Source organism: Sceloporus occidentalis, unplaced genomic scaffold, assembly GCF_023333645.1.
Source record: "Sceloporus occidentalis isolate IW3139 unplaced genomic scaffold, rSceOcc1.0.p SCAF_1, whole genome shotgun sequence".
Classification (NCBI taxonomy): Eukaryota; Metazoa; Chordata; class Lepidosauria; order Squamata; family Phrynosomatidae; genus Sceloporus; species Sceloporus occidentalis.
This window is the reverse complement of record NW_028316981.1, coordinates 126,106,777-126,126,614: the sequence shown is the minus strand read 5'-3', so window position 1 is coordinate 126,126,614 and position 19,838 is coordinate 126,106,777. Positions and strand designations below refer to the sequence as shown.

The window sequence follows — 19,838 nt, the reverse complement described above, 5'->3', positions numbered from 1 at the left end:
AAATTGGGAGATACAGGAGCAAAGGTCTTATGAACAGCTACGCTTGCACAGCCTCCCTGAATGCATATTTCCTGCTTCTGTGCTTCACTGTTTTTGGCTTCCATGCGTCCAATATGTGAGCAGTGATTTGGCTATTTTACTAGAGAGCAACAGTGCATACTGAACCTGAAAAAAGCTAGGAAATCTTGCCATAGCTGTTTCTTCCCTTTCTACAGACACACTGTATGCCTGGCCCTCCTAGGTTTGGTCCACTCAGAGAAGTAGTTTAGCATAAGTGGAAAAGGCCATACCTGTCCTCTGTTGTGATCACTCAGAGTCAGATCCTGATTGAAGGAAATGGTGATACCTCACAGCCTCCCTCCCCCTAACACCACCACTTTGCTAGTGATCATGATGTGAGGTGTGGTGGCTGCAACAGTGGTAACATGCAGTAGTAGCAGCCCGCAGAGATGATTGGCAGTGGCACTGAAGGAAGCAGTAGTACAGTGCCAGGCAGACAGGATTTCAGCTACCATATCTGTCACCATTTCCCCAGAATGCCTTCTGCTTCTACTCAGCATATTCTATATCCGTGGTGGTGAACCTATGGCACGCATGCCAGAGATGGCACATGAAGCCATTTTTTTGTGGCATACAGAGGGTGAGGAAGAGGAGGAACAGCTCCAGAGGCAGCTGAAGGCCAGAGGGGGCAGGGGAAGAGGAGGAACAGGTGCATGCCTCTTCCTCTTCTTCCTCCCTCTTTCCCCCAGGTGTTCAGCTGCCTCCAGAGAGGCAGCTGAAGGCCTGGGTGGCAAGGGGAAGAAGTCCCACCCAGGAAGTCCTGTTCCCCCTGGACATCCCGCCCCTGGCACCAGGTAACACCCAATACCAAAAGGACTTTTAGTTTGGACACTCAGTCCCTAAAAGGTTAGCCATCACTGTTCTATATTCTTCTACTCCCAGCATGTACTATAGAGCAGCCTAGGATTCTGGGAAAAGCAACATAGTAGAGACAGCTAAATCACCTGTCATTTCTCTTTTCAGTTTTGGGAAGATACATATGTATGTATCTAAGAGAAGGGTGACATAGGATCTGTAGTGAGATCTGTGTTTGCTCATGTCCATACCATGTGAATGGAGTCAGAAGTGTGACCTGTGCTTGTTGCTGGTATTTGCTGCATAGATGTAAATAGCTGGGTGGATTTTTCTGCCTTCTTCAGTCCTTTGAAGTAAGGAGAGCAGGAAGTATTTGTAGTGAAACTAGGAACTAGTTCTTTTTTCCACCTAGATGTTGGGGTGAGCAATGATGGGTCTCAGAAAGAAAAGGAAGTCATTGGAAAGCTGCCATTCTCAGGGACCAACTTCATTATGAAGACTCTCCCTGCAGTACTACAAGGTCATTTAGGTCCCCTGTTGCACACTTGAAGTGAACTGCAATGGCTTCAGTTGTATCTTGGATTATTTTTTTAAAGATGTATATCCCACGTTTTCATTAAATGAATATCTAATGATGTTTTAGAAAATTGAAAAGCAGTACAGAAACAACTGAAATGTCAGCAAACCAGTAAAAAAACCACCAGCAATATTACTGCAATACTCATGATGTAAGCTATGTGTTGTCATCACAACCTGTAACATCCAAGGGTATTCTTTCAAAAGATATATTACTTGGGAATATACCTATAGGAAGTCATTTCTTCAGCAACTTTCTTGAATGGCTATAACATCTGAGCACTGCATTTCGAGCTTAACTCTCTGTGAGCTTTATCTTGGCTAATTGAGCCCTTATTTTTCTTGCCTCTTTGGTGCAGTATGAGCTGGCCACAGGGCGGTTTCCCTATCCCAAATGGAATAGTGTATTTGATCAGCTGACACAAGTAGTCAAAGGAGATCCACCACAGCTGAGTAACTCAGACGAACGGGAATTCTCCCAAAGTTTTATCAACTTTGTCAACTTGTGGTGAGTATGCCTTATTCTGGGCCTGGGCACTAGTTCAAGCTAGTAGTATAGATTGGGACTCCCCACCATGTTGCCGGGTGTCTTGCACATGGTAGCAACACCAGAGAACTGCTGTGTTGCTGGAGGAAGTATGAATTTCCTCTCTGCCTGGCAATGGAACAGGCAATACATGTGAGCTGGAGAAAACTAGCATACAGTACAGAGTGATGTGCAGGCCTTACATTAATACCTAATTCATTTTACTTACAAAATTTATATCCATCTCTATGACAGCAAGCTCCTCCAAGATGCCTTAGGCAAGGAATTTTCCTTGGGCAAGGAATACTAAGAGATGATTTTGCCAGTTCCTTCTTCTGAAATATAGCCTATAGCATTTGGTATTTTTACAGTATATAAACATAAACCCAACAGTTCAGACACAAAATAGAAATAAAACTGTAAAATCAAAATAACAACAAGAACTTAGAGCAATCTCAAATTTAAAAGTATGGGTTTTATAAGTGACAGGCTCAGACTATGAGAGTCATTTAAAGAGGTCTTTATTTCTTATGGAAAAGACCACAAGAATAAGGCTGGGCAAACCCAGAAATCAGAATGGAATTGTTTTTAGGGACACTAGTCATGTAACCGATGTTTTATAAACTTATAGAAGCAATAGCTACTTTAGGCCTAGCATGAAAACTTGTGCTTGTCTTTTCACATCATGGTTCAAAAGTACTATAGGCCATGTTTGAATAATCAAGTCCTAGCTTAATAAACCAAGACTATGTACACTTTATTCTTATATTTTTCTGAGCAAGGGAAAAAGCCAGGAAGCTGCATTTCATCACTGTTTCCTATTGCATTCAAAACAGAAATGATAGTTAATGCCTTGTCCCAAGAAAGACAAAGCACCTACCAACGATGGCTTCTTGTTCTCCCTTGTGTGAAGCCACTAACCATAATCTCCTGGTTTTGATGTGATGGGGATTTATGGTTAACTCAGACCTATATCTGTCTTGGCTTAGAGTATGTTAGTCCAAAGAGAGCCACAGTGTGGATTTGCTTTCACCTGGTTTTGTTGTTGCAGTTGTAATTAATGATTAATGCAGTTAATGAATTTATTCTTGGTTTTGTTAAATGCACTTGGGCTTTTGAGTTTATTAATTACCATATATATTCAACCGCAAATTAACCTCGTGTATAAGTCGAGGACTGATTTTGGTGCCAAAATAATGGATTCTGATATGGTTTGTGGATACGTCGAGGGTAAAACTTAAGGACATATAACAAAGGATCTAAAGGATGAAACAAAGGAAAACAATGCCAAAAACTTACAGAATTTCAGCAGACATAACTGTTTGTGCTCACCAAAAGGCTGGATGGATGAGATAGTGGGGGCAGGAGGGGCAGTGCTCCCAGGACAGATTATACAGTACTCTCATCTTTCACCAGAGGATGGTTCCTTTTTTGAAAAGAGTTAAAGTACAGTACTTGCATTGACCTCTGAATAAGTCAGTTCAGTTTTTTTTTTGGGGGGGGTCAATTTTTTGATTCTGCTTTCTTGGTTTATACATTATATACAGTAATTGAAATATTTGTATCACACCCTTTTATCATGATGTCTCAGGGCAGCACACAATTAGGTTAAAATATGTTAAACAAGTTAAAAGAGTTTTAAGGGGCTAAATGCTAAATCCAAGTGCATGCTTAGAAGTAAATTAGGTCTCTAAAGGCTTTGAGTTGATAGCTTACAGGTGTTAGCAGGCAAGATAAAGCTCTGATCACTAATTCCCTCTGGAGGGAAGCCACAGCCGCCAAACTGTGCGGCTTCCCTCCAGAGGAAAAAGAACCCGGAAAAAACGGGTTCTTTTAGTGCTGCAGAACTGATGTCACAAGTGCGCCAATGGCGCGTGGTGCCGTATGGATACTTTTTGGTGCTTATGTCACAGTGGCAGCATCCGTGTACACAGGACACTGCCATTGTTACGCCACTGCGCCGTATTAGGGTTAGGGACTGTGTGGTTGCCACACGGTCCCTAACCCTAAAATCAGCACCAGCACAGTGCAATAGGGCGGTCTCTACTGCACCTTAGAAGAGGGAGGTTTAGGATTGAGTATATGGCTCCAGAGAGCAACTTGTAACATCCCACCCCTACCTTTGTGCTTTGTATTTATTGATTATTGCTATTCTGGCAGGATAAACTGGTACAACAAGTGTATTTTTTGAATATTTGTTTATAATGGGTAAGTTTTACTTCTGCACTGGCCTTGTGAAGAAAAGAGGGCTTTTCTAGATGTTGCAGAAAGATGTAAAAAATGTTAAGATCAGCAGAAAACAAGATGGCATTTAAAGTCTACTCATATAGGATATCACCTAATAATATTGGGCATTTTCATGATTAGTCACAGACTTAAGAATTATGTGAAAATATGAGCAAGGGCAAGTGCATGCATTACAGTTGGCCCTCCTTATACACGGATTCAAGCATCCACGGCTTGAAAATATTCAGAAAAAGTATAAATTTCACGTAGCAAACCTTGATTTTTCCATTTTATATAAGCATTTTGCTGTGCCATTATATTTAATGGGACTTAAGCATACACAGATTTTGTTATTCATGGGGATTCCTGGAACCAAATCCCAGCAGATAACAAGGGTCCACTGTAATACAAACTGACTGGAAATATGCCTAGCCAGAAATATACCTGACTTTTATTCGTATTCAGTGTCATTCCTTTCCCCATTTTTCTCTTTACTTTTTTCATCTCCCCCCTTTTTTTGGTTATCATGCTTTTAAAATATAGTTTAAAATATCATCTGAGGAATCATAGTAAAATTAGTTTGCAAGAGGCTATAAAGAAGTGGCAGAAAAACCTTTGTAGACATTGGTCTACGGGTGCATAATGATGCATACAGGCAGTAGTGCTGTATTACCAGTTTCTGAGAATTATTTTTACTTGTGGCACCCAACATTTACTTTTTTCTGTGATTTCTCTCCCCCCCCCCCCCCAACTGTCTGTTATGTTTTTAGCCTTACAAAGGACGAGTCCAAACGGCCAAAGTATAAGGAGCTTCTGGTAGGTATAAGGAAATACATAAATGGATGAGTCTCAATCTGGAGGGTTTGGAGGATGTTAGTTCTCTGCACTGCTCCAAAGCTTATCATGAAATATAATTTCTATGTTAAGAGCAGTGCTACTACTCCTGCTTTGTGAAGTATGAGCTTTGAGCAGCTAGGTTTGGGCTACCTCACTTATTTTGTATAAGGACATGAAATTTTATATATTTATTCTTTTCAGAGTTGCATCGCAACAGTTCTGTAGCTAGAGAACTGATGCTTTTGTTGCATCCAGAATAGAATTACATGGCATACTTAATGTTTGCAATGTAAGTTTGTAATGGCTGTGGCATGTATTCGTTTCACCTTGATTCTCTTACAAAGCGTATGAGCAAGGACTGTGCAGTATCCTCATTCAAATTGTATCAACTGAATTATCTTTGAAGCTTGATCCACAACACAGGAACTTGAAACTTCTTAAAAGCTGAAATCTGGTTTCTGTAAAGCAAAACACCTATTTTGTATACAGGAAACTTGATTCTGGGCAGATGCAGGACAAAATGGATACATACATTTAAATATGCTAGGTGTCAGAAATTTGCTATTCACGCTGAAGGTAGCGGTGTTAATAGTAGTGGGGGCAGAAAAATTTTACAGATTGACACACAGTGATATCCTGCTCATTTAATGTGATGAAAATATTTGTATTAATATTTACAAGGTGGTTTAAAGAAATTGGAATACGACACAGAGATGCAGCAGGAACACTAGCTGAAATATGGATACATTCCTTCTGTCCTGTTTCTTGGGAAACCAGAATGCCCTCCTTTACAATTCTATTTGGCACCTACATTTCTACCACCTGCAGCTTACAGATGCTACTCTCAGTGGTAGTATAGTAATGCCTACACTTAGCTGTCTATGTACATGATGGTGTTATGATTTTTGCAGTCAGCCATATCAGTGCAGCAGCTCATAGACTTTAAGGTATTAGCTACACAAAAGAACTATTGTGCAAATTTCTGTTATGATGTATTTAAAAAAGTAATAATTTTATTGCTTCTTCTACTTCCAGAAACATCCCTTCATCTTAATGTATGAGGAGCGAACAGTAGATGTTGCGTGCTATGTTTGTAAAATTCTGGATCAAATGCCAGCAACTCCCAGCTCTCCTATGTATGTTGATTGATACTGCTGCTACATGAAAACTCTAGTACAAGTGCTGAGAGAAAACAAGATGTACAGAATCTTCACCCCCATATTGCAGTGTTTTAATGCTCGTCCAGACACCATGTGCAATAATGTTGGTGTTTTTCTTCCATTCTGTCTGTATATTATTATCACTTAAAAAGTGCATCCATGTAATAACTGATCACACAGTGTTAGTGTCGGTCAAAGAGAGACGTCATTTTGCTCTTTTTGTGGACATATTCATGAAATGTGGAAATAAGTAACATTTTATTTGTTGACCATGATTGGATAATACCTAAAGGTTCATTTCTAGACTCAGAGACTTCTCAGCAGCTACTGGAATGATTTTATTCCCTTGAACTCTTCCAATTGTTACAGATAATTTAAAAGAAAGGAAGTTAGGCATTGGGTCTGTCTGATTCTGAACATAAAGAAACTCTGCCTGGGGAAAAGAGGAACTTGTGCAGCCAAATGAGTTACTTTTAACTTCTGGTGCCAGAAAAGGCAAACGGGATAATATATAAATATATATAAATATATATATATTTTCTTCACAAAGTGCAATAGATTAATTGATTTGAAATTCTGTTGCTTTTCAGTCACAGTGTATGTTTTGAGGACAGTGTGGCTCAGCAGAACTTCATGTTTTGGGGAGGTGGGGGCAGAAGAAGTGATCATGTAAAATGGACTATGTCTTTACCAAAAAAAAAAATACTGCATTGAAAGAGGCTAACAATTAGACTCATGAGAGATGGAGAATACTGTATTCTTTCATTTTCCAAGCAAGCCATTCTTTGACAGATCTAGGTGTCCTGTAAATTGTTACCCGGTAAGATAAGACTTTGACCTGAAGAATTATTAAACTACTCAATTGAATTTAACTGGCTTATGATCCCTGATTTCTAATTATGTAATGCTTGTTAGCTGGCTAAACTTTTACATTTGAAAGAGCACTGGACAACCTGAAGTTGTTAAGAGCTGCGTTACATTATTAATCAGTAAATAATTGTAAATCACTTCCATGCACCAAATGATGTTCTCCAAATGCATAAGCTAGACTCTTCTCACAGAGCTATTGGTGTGCTTTGGATCTCTGCTTCATATCTGATAACTACTATCAGATCAAAGAAGTTTCCCCCATTCCTTTCAGTTGTATAGTTTGATCCCCAGAACCACTGTAATAAGGATTTTAACTATGTTTAATATCATTTTGAGATCCTCTATCAATGCTCAGTTTTTATGAGAGTAGTTTCTAACAAAACAATAAATGAAAGTACTGAAATGTTAAATTCTTCAAAAGTATGGGACAGAAAAGACAACTCTGGAGATTATATTGTGAGATCAAGGAGGAAAATCTTGAAACGATTAGTATTCAAGTCATCCAGTGAGAAGTTGTCTTGCAGCAGAAGGAAGGAAGTGGAAGTTGAATTAGCCCAAAGCTATTTGGAATGCCATAGGCAATCCTTCTTACACACACAAGGCTAGGATCCAATCAGTTAAACAAGTGAAAAACCTCATTGCTGTATCCAGGTAACTTAGTATCTAGTTTACCAATTGGTTAATAGGCTCTTACTGGAAAAATACTGGAAAAAAAAAATCCTGCAACATGGTCTACGCCAAAAGTGAGAACGCTTCAGAATGGAAACCAATGGGGACTTTTTAAACCGAGTGTTTCTTCCTTGAAATCCTCACAAAGGGAGGATGTCCATCCTTGTCCAGAGACTTCCAGCCTGTACATGCCAAACTCCTGGTTGTTATTCCTTATCTCTGCCAAAAAAAATTGGATAGGTTTCATACCTGTGTCTATTTTCTCATTCAGTCCTAATGCATTTAATCAGAGGACTTCCATTCAGCCAACCAGGAAATGGAGGTAGCTTCCCATTCAGGCTCAGTGGATGACCAAGACAAAAACGGACAGTTCTAGCATCATCATAGATTGTTATAATATACTCTTAAGGGTGCAACATTTATATTACAGTGTATGTTTATAAAGATGTATAGTGTTCAGAAGCTGTGAAAATAGTGTAAGAACTGTACATTGTGAGCTCTGGTTAATTTTTTTTCTTGTACCATAGAAAAAATGTATAAAAGTTTATTGAGAAGCTGATGTGCAGGGATATTGCCTTATCATCTGTAAGTAAAATGGAGTTTGACAACTTGATGACTTCTAAGAGCTTCTAAATATTTTATCCTTTCCTGGTTTCATTTCTTCCTCTTCTATTTAAAATATTCTACATGGCATCAAGTGTTAACATAATATTTATATATATATATATATATATATTCCTGCCTGCAGGTCAGTCGTAATGAATTGAAGATGTGACTATGACCTTGTTACAAGGTCAGACGTATGATGGGGAAATCAATAAATGTGAATTGAAATATAAAAATGCCAGCTTTCTCTGCTTAGGGTTTACTCTTTATTGATACTCGCAAAGAAGAGCAGAAGGCCCAGTGGGACCTGAGAGCTGCATGCCCCATCCCTCTGTTCCCTTCCAAAGCCAAAGAGCCTCCACTAACACTTTCTTGCTTCTCTGAACCATTCTGCTGTTTGGCCTTTAGCCACTACTGCAATTGTGCCCTAGCAACTGTGGTTCAGTTAACTGTTGCAAATTGAGAATTATACTTCCACATTCCTCAGTTGCATTTGTTCTTTGGTCAGCATCAGCTGACATGTCTAACCTTAGAATGGGCAAAGTGGGACGGCAAGTCCCAGCATCCCTTACCATGGGCTGTACTGGCTAGTGGATGTTACAGTTCATTGACTTCTGGAAGGCCTCACTTTGCCCATCCTTGCTCTAACTCCCAGATAATTTGTGCTCATAGTACTGTCTTGCATGTTAATCTTAGTTGTGGTTGGCTTTATATGTTGTTCCTTCTGCCACATTTTGTATTTTTGTTGATAGTGTTACTGGTTTGGTTTCAACAAAATTTACTGCCCTAGCAGACCATTAGTAGCCTATTCCATTTTTGTTGTTTGTGGGAGGGATGTTTTTTTGTGGGCACTAGTGGGGAAGGAGGGGTTCACATTTTCCATTTCTCCATTAACATCTAGACTAGAAAATGGGTTGACACGAACAGGGACGTAGCCAAGGGGGGGGGGGGTTCTTGGGGTCCGGACCCTCCCCCTTCCATTAGAAAAATGAATGGTGCGTGCTGCTGCGCTGCCGCACCCAAGCCCCATTATAATGGTGGCACTTAGTCTGGACCCCCCCCCCCCTTTCCTAAAATCCTGGCTACGTTCCTGACATGAAGCTCACTGGACAAGTCACTGTGCCTCAGACTAATCTACTGTGCAGAGTGATTTGTAAAGATGACAGAAGAGAGAATATAATCCACCCTGAACCCATGGAATAAGGTGCTGAAGAAACTTAAATCAATGTAGGAGTTGCAAAGTGAAATGAAATACCAGCTGTTGTAAAACTTGTGCATGACAAAATAACAGCAAAACAAGAGCTGAGAGTGACATCACTGATTCTTTTAATAGGTATGGCAGTGTTGGTCACAGAGGTAAGGCAGTGTATTTATTTACAGTATTATTTGTGTGTGTAGCTGACAGCAGCCCTTTAAATAAGGAGAATAATCATCAAAGCCATGTACCGCATGACAGTGTTGCACCTAAAACTATTCAGGATTCAAGTGCTATTAAAAAGTCTCAATGGAATGACTTCTAATTCTGCATATTAAAATTAAAAAGGTAAAGGAAAATAAGGATGTGAAGGATTGTCCTATTCTACCAGTGCACTGTGAACATTTGTACAATAGGGAAAAACATGCTTTAAATAGTGATCTTACAAACACTTAACATTTTTTTACAACATGCAGCAATATTAAAGACAGCTGTTACATTAAACCTCAGGAGTTTAGTCACCTTACTGATCCTGGAATTTCACACACTGAGGTCTGTAGAGAGCTCTCCTGCTTTTCAGCAAAAATACATTTGTGAGCACACAGTCCTTTTTGTGATGTCTTCATTTCCAATGAAAGATTCTTCCAGTAATTCAAAATTTAAATACACTTGTTCACTAAATATTTTTGTAATGAACTTTGCTTTGCAATCTTGCTTTTTACAAAGTTTCATGAAATGGCTATCTCCACAGAAAGCCGCCACAAAGTGAACCCCCACCCCACCAGTGCAAACAGACTTCTAAATTGCAATGCAAGAGATTTACACAAGAAACAAAAACAGTAGTTTGAAATTGCTAATGCTGCAAGATACCCAACTAGCTCAGAAGAACAAGCTCCTCCTCTTCATCAGTGGATTCACAGCTATTCTCTAGAAGACCTTCCATGTGGTTTTCATTCAGCTCCACTTAACAACTAGTGGGGCCTGGCAGGAAATCTAGAAAAGAACAGTGGCCACATGGCTAAGGCACTAAAATGTGCGTTATCTGAATCTTGGACTGCACAGCTATTCACAGTACTGTGAATGGGAATTTCTTTTCATTAGGCCAAGAAAGTCAGAAAGAGTTTCAGTGTGATTTTAGTGAAACAACTTAGATTAATACTGATCTCAGAGATAGGCACATGGAAGGAATGGCTCTGTGACAGTGGCAGGATCCAACTTGAAAGACAGCTGTGGCATCATCTTAGGCAAAAAATAAATTCTTTACCTGGTATATATTGGACTACTATTGGCTCACTAACCTTATTTCTTGTTGGGAAAGAACAGACGTATATAGTTTGGTTGCCACAGGTATACATTACATGAGGGCTATTGGTCTTACTTTTTTTTTTTTTGACACACATTCTTTGGCACCCTCTTACCTTCATGTTTCTTTCCCCAACTAGCTTTCAATCTGTGTTAAAATCACTTCCTTTACTACTACTAATAAAAAGAAAATCCCTGAAATATTTACACAGCCGTGCTTAAATGAAAAGGCCTTTTAGCTGAAATCAAGAATGATGCTTTCCATTTTAGCCGCTGTGTTTTTGTTTCTTGTTTTATGTTTTCTTATACAATTTCTTAAAAATTAAGTTTAAACACCTTTTAACACTTTAAAAAGTCTTGGCCACATTGTAGCACTTTATAAAGTGCTTTAATAAATTTTTGATTTTACAAATGACAAATTATGATGACATGCTTGGGCTGCCCTTCCACTCATTATGAACAAACAGTTCATAGGCATAACTACACAGGATGGACTTATGCCTTAGGGTTTTGTTGCTGTTTTTTGGCTAGAGTATCCAGGCAACAAGAGATGAGGGTATGGTTATTTTCTACCATGAAGTTCTGATGGATCATCTTTGGCAGCTACCTGCTTACTACACATGGTTTGCAAAACGATTTTGTCATTTCTGTTGGTCCATAATGGCTTGAAAAAATAAAGCCAGAAGTAGCCTTGGGGCTGCAACCTGTACACAGTTAACTTGCTAGTAAATTCCATTGAATTCAATAGGACTGGGCTAGGAATGGAAAGGCATGGGATTACAGTACATGGATGTCAGTTTCAGTAGTTAGAATTTGTTTTTAAAAACTGATGTGTTAAGAGGCAATCTGGGTTTGTCTGTGTTTAAGACAGCCATGGTTTTTGATATGTTCTTGAGACTTTTAAAGCTGACATTACAGCAAGTCAGCTGATTGCATTGTTTTAAAAAACAAGCACTTTGTGTTTCTTTTTAAAGGCACACTCTTCCAAGTATTTATACCAGTATGGTGACACTTTGAGAGATTAAAGCTAAACTAGCAGTGTTTAAAGTGTCATCTGGATTTTTGCTTCACTGCTTCCATCAATCTTGCAACTGGATAGAACTATTGGAAAAGATTAAACTTTTCTCCGAAGCAAGGCCCATTCCTGGTTGCTTAAACTCAGGCATTCTGCATCTGGGCTACTGGCTAAAGTCAAAGCCAGGAGTGTATGTGGTGGGTGGGGGAGATGTTTTGAATAGGCTGGAATGAAAGGTACAAAGGGAAAGAGTAAAAGGTTAAGATGGAAAATAGTTAAAGTCAGGGAGAATTACACATATGACGCATGAACATTCATGCATAGGTAAACTATAGTATTTAACAATTAGTAGACTAATAAGGCACTGAGTTGGGGAGAGTTGCATCCATTTTATATTCTAAATTGATACCAGATGCTGTAAAGTACTTCCTTTTCACAGAAGAGTATAGCAGCTCAGGAAGTTCCCAATATAGTTTGAAGTAGAGGGTCAAGTAGAAAGAGCACATTTGGAGAAATGTCTTAAGAGTCTTGTGATTTTATTTATAAAAAGTACATCCTAGATGATGAATGGATGGCTCTCCAGCTGTTTCCCATCTCCATCATTCCTCACCACCAGCCATGCTGGCAAAGGCTGATGGGAGTGCCAGTTTACTAACACGAGGAGAGTCACATGTTCCCCTCTGCTGGAGTAAAAAGATACTGCTTTGCTAACTTCGAAATTTTGTTTATTGCTAGTGATCACCACAGAGAAGACTTCTTGTGAGGCAATTTCATTCTTCTCAGAGCACTGATTTTTAATTTATTATTGAGACAACACATTTTATTTATGGGATATTCAGACCAGTCTTCAAGCAATGAGTCTGCTAAGAACATAATGGAGTTCACTGCTAGTTATAAACCCTGTGGGTTGGGAAATGTTTGCTGTATGGCCTTGTACCTGACCTTGCCCTTGATGAAAAAACTGACACTCTTTTCTGGGATCTGCCCTTTTCAGTAAATGGGGCCAGCATTCCACCAGCAGCTTCATGGTTGTCCATATTATTGCATCCAGATACAGTGTGACTTAAAAAACACACACAAATGTACCCACATACAATTGTACTGCAGCCTATTCTGTCATTCTTTAGCTACTATGTCTGAGTTTATAAAACAAAGGCTTATAGTGGGCCTTGGGGGGGGGAGGAAGTTGTGGTGTGTGCTGTCCTTTTCAAGCCTCCATACAGGAGTACAAAATGGAGACTGAGAGCCTCTACAGACCGGTGTTATACGCCAGTGTAGAGGCACGGCATACTTCTAACTGAAGTGACGGGAAATTCTAATCCTCATCATATTTGGCCTTTTATCCCTCTTCAATACTTTTCTATATTGTGTTTGCTACTTAGCTGTCTTCTTGCATGTTTAATTTGCTATTATTTGAACTCTCAATTGGTCCTCCAAATTAACTAGAAATTCCTAAAATGATGAGTAACTGTTTCCTAGCTTATACGTTTATTAATATTTAGCATGTTTCATTAGTAAGACATTTAATACCAAGTTGTTGATACAATTATTATCTAAAAGTAGTACTCTGGAAATAACTGAAATTAAATTATATTATTTAATAACTAGTTTTCATTCTAGAAAAACCCAGAGAAAAGTTAATCTCTGATACTGTTGTAATTCATGAACTAGAGAAGTAGGAAACAAAGTGGTAATATGGGTTAGAACAGAGAAATAGGAAAAAATTATTTAAAGATAAATTTAGAACTTTTAAAGACTGAAATTTATCATAGGAAAGGAATGTGGAAAGAAATAAGAATATAGGTGCAAGATTCTCTATACAGGGGAAAAATAAGGATAAAGGTTTTGAAAATTAAAGTAGATGTTTACTTTATCAGTAGTCAAGTTATCAGAAGTTGCTTGTACATTGTCTAAACAAATAAATGACTTGAAGAATCAGCACTTTCAAGAGATCATCATGTAATCTTAGGGTGAAGGACACAGTAGCATTAGTAAAGGAAAAGACTGTGATTGTGGAATTAGGTGGGATTTTCCAGTTTTGCAAGCAGTCCTGCACAAAAACATGTGGATACCACACTGAGTTTCTGGACAAAACTGTCCATATCAACTATTTGCTTAAGCATCCTTGGAATTCTCTTACAGATAGACACAATAAATTTTATTAGTGTGTATATTTGTTTCTTAAGTAAATAAAGAAGCTGGTTTATCCTAATGCAAGTTAAAAGTTAGTTCTCCCTGGCACATAATCTAGAAGTAGGCTTTCACCAGTGCTATACGACTTGTAGACCACTGGATATTGGCCTTATGATACAAACCTATATGCACATACATCTGAGTTAAGCCTCCTTGAAACCAATAAAAGTAAATCCAATTGATAAAATTAGATATAAAGAATGTTATTTATTTAATGACTTTCTTAGCTACTTTTCAATGCTGAAAGTTTAAGTAATGTAAGAAAAGTGAAAAACACTAGCTGGGATCCTGGATCAAGTGGGCAGAGTGTAACTGCCCATGCAGTTCTGTGTCCTTTCCCTCTCAACAGCTACAAAGCCCCAGGGGCTTCCACTATGACTGTTTACCTTCCAGCCAGGTAAAAAAAAGGCTGGCCTCAGCTGTTTAGGGAAAGGAAACAAAGATTCTCTCCCAAATAGAATGTGCCCCATTTCTCTTTCCATTGGCAGCTGCGACCAGCCACTTTCATCCTCCTCCCTCACTGCCAGTAAACAGCAACAGCGGTACCCCCCCCCCCCCCCACACACACAGCATTAGAACTGCTGGGTAGGAGGCTTTGGATTGGGCATAAGGGTTTAGAACACACATAACCCACAGTTAGGCATGCATGTGTCACTAACAGGATTTGGGCCACTATTTGTTTATAGGAATATCAGGTTATGATGCAAGGATAAGAAAAAGCTTTTATCTGTGCAGTGGTTCTGTCCCCTTTACTCAACAGATCAGTTAGGTATAGGCCCAGATTTCAGATAATGTATTGCACTGATTTATTCTTGGTTCTAAGATTTTCATTAACATGAAACCATTAACAAAGTTTGAGCTGGTGCAGGGCAAGTGTCCAGGCTGCCTTTTGTCTTTGTTTAGAGCCAGAATTTATCACTATTAAAAATAATCCAGAATTTAAGGAATTAATACTGGGGATAAAAGAAATTAAAATGCTAGAGTTATGTGGATAGTATCACACTGATAAATAGATTTTCAAATGCTTTTTTTTTTTGGCATAGTTCCTGAAATGTATAAAAAAGAGTTTAGTGATAGCCCCAGCTATAAATATAATATCACCAAAACAGAACTGCATATTTATAAAAAAAATCTTAGCAAGAAATATTCAAAAGTTTGAAAGGGCCTTTCCAATCCAAAATGATGCAACACTTCATTTAGATTTTAAATATCCTGTATTAAGGTTAAAAATTGTATTATGAGAACTTGAGAATTAAAATTAAAAAAATAAGTGAATGAACAGGAAAGACGTAAGTTTTTCTCTATGTGGAGAACTGCAGGAGCCAAAACAAATATCCCACCAAAGAGATATGCAGTAGCAAGTGGCCTACCCCTACTGCAGCAAAAGGAAAAATATATGAAAGAGTTGTTAATAAGTTTATATGGAAAGTTAAAAGGTTAATTGTACAAGATGTTCTGAAAACAAGAAAATCATTACTTGATTTGACATCAGTTTACTTTGGCATATTTGGTAGAACAGTCTTGTGGAGGTAGGGCAATAAACCTCCCTGGCTGAGGAACTGCCAATTTTCAGGACTCAGTCGGTTCACACCAGCCAGGGCAGAAAGTGGTGATAGTGGAAGAAGACAAACAAGTATGTACACCTGCTGGAAGGTTTTCTTCTTTGTGGGGGTCTGCTTGACCCCTGCCTTGCAGCCATGAGGAGGCCTCCAGGAGTGTAACACTGTCCCTTCAGTCCTTCCTCCCCATCTATGGAGATGGAGGTCCACAATATTCCATGCATCTAGCTTATATTTATGACTGGTGTTGCAATGGCTCAGAACACTACCAATATTTATAAGCATATATTCATTACATTGACATTAAAGGCACTTTTGTGGAGGTGTCCTAGAGAGGGAAGCTACTTTGCAGCCGGTGGAGCTGTTGTACATTTATGGATTGTTGGGGACACATGTAAATCACACACAGGCCCCAATCCATCTGCTTTGGTATCTGTCACCTTTAACTTTTTTTAAAAATGAATACAGTTCTAGTGGAATTTTGGCAGCTGGACTAAGTATAATATATATTTCATAATTTGACTGAGGAAAAACAATGCTCAAGAGTATAAGAAACAAGAGCAAATCTTTTGAGAAATTTTAAAATAATTGATCATGATGAACCAAAGCTCTCTACTACATTAGCAGAGTAAAGCCACCTCCTACTTCCTCTCATGGCTGTCTTAAAGTAGAGAGACAGTGGAAGTGGCACACAGTCCAAAATTTTATTGGCTGTCTCCTCACCCCAAAAGGACTGCTCTTCAAACAAGGTTATCTAATGAATCACAGAAGAATATCTTGAACAAACTACCATAATGCTTTTATAGTGACCTGAGTTCATAGTAGATCTAGCAGAGTACCAATAGATCGCCTCCACAACAACCTCCTAATGGTCACCCTCCCAAATCTGATTCCGGCGGTATGGCATAGAACATATGGGGAGTGGGTGGCCTGCAAAAAAGTGTGAAAACTGGAGAAAAATCAAGGCTGCTAAGAGGCAAAAGTAGGGGCACTTTTCTACTCAGAGAAGATACCCTTACTGAAGGCAGTATATGTGTTTCTGAAAGGGAACTGTATTTAAAAGTGGGATGGCCTCGTAAGCCAGACTATATGGCCCAGATCTCAAACTTGAAAGTGCAATTGAAAATGAAAGGGTCTTTTTTTCCCCTTTTCTTTTGCCCTGCTGATGGAATTACTTTACAGTGATAGATTTGTGACTTTGAGTTAAGCAAGTTGTTGGAAGAATTATAGCTATTTATCTTTAGGTACCTGTGCTTTTAATTATAGGCCAGTATTCTCAATGTGCTACTTAGTTACATAATTGCCTTAGTTGTGTCGCTAACTGGTGTCTCCCAGCTTGACTCCCCCCATCCTGACTTATGGGCAGCTGCTGCAAGTGATGGGAGCCTGTTCTGTCAATCAGGATGAAACCAACTGGCATTCCCACTGCTTTCTCTCAAGCGATCTTGGATGTGACAGAAGCATGATTATTATTTTTATTATTATTTTACTTATTTATATCCCATTCCCCCCCTGGTATAGGGACTCAAGGCAGCTCCCTGTCACAACTGTCCTCATACCAGAAATCGCTCATAGGAAAAGAGTGGGAATGCCAGTCTGATGCATCCTAATTTACAGGGGAATAGACCCCCTGTCACTTGCAGTAGATGCTGCCTGGGAAATCAGAGCTGCAGCACGTTTAGGTTCTCTATCTGTTGGCTACACTATTGAATACAAAGAGATTGCTAACATGAATCAGTTATGAGCGTGTAACTCTAGTTTACAGATTCATAAAAGCAATTGTGAACTCCAGCCATTATATTTAACAGGTAGTTTCAAAGGAAGAGACAATTTAAAAAAAATATGTCACTGGCAGCAAAAATAATGCATGCAAAATATTTAAAAAGATGCCCCTCAAAAGAATAGTACATCAAACATTGGGAGTTAGATAAGCTGAATAAACAATTCTATTGAAACAATAGAAAACAAATTCAAATTAGATTTGAATTTGCTCATAATTTTTTATGGGAATGCTCATATATATTTTTTTTACAATCTTAATGCATTTTTCAGTTTTGTATACAGGCTGAGTCTCCCTTATCCGGAATTCCAAAATCCAAAATATTCCAAAACCCATTTTTTTCATGGTTGACACCTTTGCTTTCTGATAATTCAATATACACACACTTTGTTTCATACACAAAATTACTTTAAAATATTATATATAAAATTACCTTTGGGCTATGTGTATCGGGCACATATGAAACAGAAATGAATTTTGTGTTTAGACTTGGGTCCCATTTCTATATAGCACAATATGTACATATATGCAAATACAGGTATTCTAAAATAAATCCAAAATTCATAACACTTCTGGTCCCAAGCATTTTGGATAAGGGAGATTCAGCTTGTACTTCAATTCGTAAGGAATAATTATAGTCAAAATATCAGACCCAACATTTAAGGATAAGATTGAGTTGAATGATGAATTGATGAAATTGTGCTAAAATGTTAGCGTTACATGTACAGCAAATTACAGAAATATATATCTTCATATATTTTTAATTTAATAAACTAAAGAAATCACCAATGTGCTTATTAAAGGAAGAATGTACCTTTAAAAGAGACATTTCATGAGGGTCTTGAAACACCTTGCCCCCCACCCCCCACCCCATGTCCAACCTACTATCTAACATCTCTACAAAATAAGTCACATTGATTCAGTTCTGTTCCAACTGCTTTTAAAACTAGCAAAACAAGGGACAAGATTAATAAAGTGTTCAGTGAAGCCCTAGAGCAGGGATGCTCAGGGGATTGAATTGCACATGCACACCACAAATGCATTGGGGTTTACACTATTGCTGGATTTGCCAATGCTGCTATGTTTGTTGCAAAATTTCAGCAGCAACTGTGACAGTGCAACAGGGGTCTGAGCATCCATCACCACAAATCCGTGTGAGAAGCAAAGTAGAGTATAAAATGACAGAAAGGGCAAGGAGTGGTCCACCATGATTTCAGGTGAGTGGATGCTGGTGACAGGCTGCTGCTAGGGGTCATATGTTGCCCTGTCCTTGAAGGGGATTTGAGCTGTGGCAAAGCTAGCAAAAGCCTGGTGGTTACTTGTCTGGTGGTTCCATTTATTTTTTAAAAAGGCACAACAATCAAAGGTAGTGGTTCCCAGAAGGTGCAGTGAGAGTCACAAGGGAATCATTGGCTGGCTAGACAACATAGTTGGGACAGTATAGCACATCAACTTTTATAGAAGTTACTACACAGATCAGTGATAATACAGACAGGTACCTACCAAATAGAGTTCTACTGCAGAGGGACTCTTCCTTGGAAGAGTTTTAGAAACCACAGAAGTCAACTATGCTCTCTGGAACTTGGATTTGCTTACTGAAGAGGAGGAGGAAGACTTCATGCTAGGGGGAGAGGATTAGTTGGTTTGGTTTAGGGGTGTGTGGGACAATTCTTTGGTGATTGCATTCATCATGAAGAGATAAATTATGTTCTGGGAAAGGTGACTCCAGTTTTGTTTCTCTGGGTGACACCAGAGCTCTCACCATCCCTTACATAGAAATATTTTGTAGTTGGCTGCGTTCCTATTCGTAAAACTTATTCTGTTCACCACTGTTGTAGGTGCAGATCCATGGTGTTGTTCAAGTTGAGATCAGAAACATCTAAGAAATCAATGTTGAAGATGCTGGGCCCTGTGGTGGAGAGGGAACCAAAACCATTGGCTGAACTTGGTGGAGTGAGGTCCAGCCATTCCATTGTTTCCCAAGGAGACTCTGTGAAGCTCATGTGCAAACCTGATCCTTCACCAGAAGGAGACAGCTGAGTCTCCATGGGGGAGAGAGGAGTAGGCAGGATCTCATGGGGTGTCAGGAGTTCATCAGCAGCTTTGCTAGAAAATCCTTCCATCACCCCTTCAAAGTGAGGTTCCTCACCACCCACCTTCAAGAGGGTGATATCACTTGATCGCCCCAGAGGACTGTGGGAATTCAACAAGATTTCCAGATGACTATCGTTGCTGCTAGGGCAATGTTCGAAAGAAAGCTGATTTGAGGCACCTTGCTCAAATGAAGTAGATGCCTTGTGTAATGAGGATGTTCCAGAGGTCCCTGAGGACACAGTTATCTGAGGCACCTTCTGAAGGCAAGGACGGTCTTCCTTGACATTTGCAGGCATTTCTGTTTGCAAACCAAAAATGACAGATCAAGACCAGATCAGACACTATAACTTCTATGCTATATACCCAGAGTACAAC

The 19,838-nt window shown here is 39.0% G+C and overlaps 2 protein-coding genes across 16 annotated transcripts in view; one reads left to right on the top strand and one right to left on the bottom strand.

The window, feature by feature from the left end:
* The window catches only part of MAP2K4 (mitogen-activated protein kinase kinase 4), a 67,844-nt gene extending 59,512 nt beyond the window's left edge, over positions 1-8,332 (top strand). For all 7 annotated transcript variants that reach the window (XM_089534561.1, XM_089534526.1, XM_089534517.1 and 4 more), the window contains 3 exons: positions 1,791-1,939; positions 4,954-4,999; positions 6,056-8,332. In XM_089534561.1, the coding sequence (XP_089390687.1) occupies positions 1,791-1,939; positions 4,954-4,999; positions 6,056-6,169 (309 nt within the window). In that variant the 3' untranslated portion in view covers positions 6,170-8,332. The remainder of the gene's footprint in view (positions 1-1,790; positions 1,940-4,953; positions 5,000-6,055) is intronic.
* Positions 8,333-18,195: 9,863 nt separating this feature from the next.
* Positions 18,196-19,838, bottom strand: part of LOC149322097 (myocardin-like) — a 130,008-nt gene continuing 128,365 nt past the window's right edge. For all 9 annotated transcript variants that reach the window (XM_089534435.1, XM_089534478.1, XM_089534443.1 and 6 more), the window contains one exon: positions 18,196-19,761. In XM_089534435.1, the coding sequence (XP_089390561.1) occupies positions 19,193-19,761 (569 nt within the window). In that variant the 3' untranslated portion in view covers positions 18,196-19,192. The remainder of the gene's footprint in view (positions 19,762-19,838) is intronic.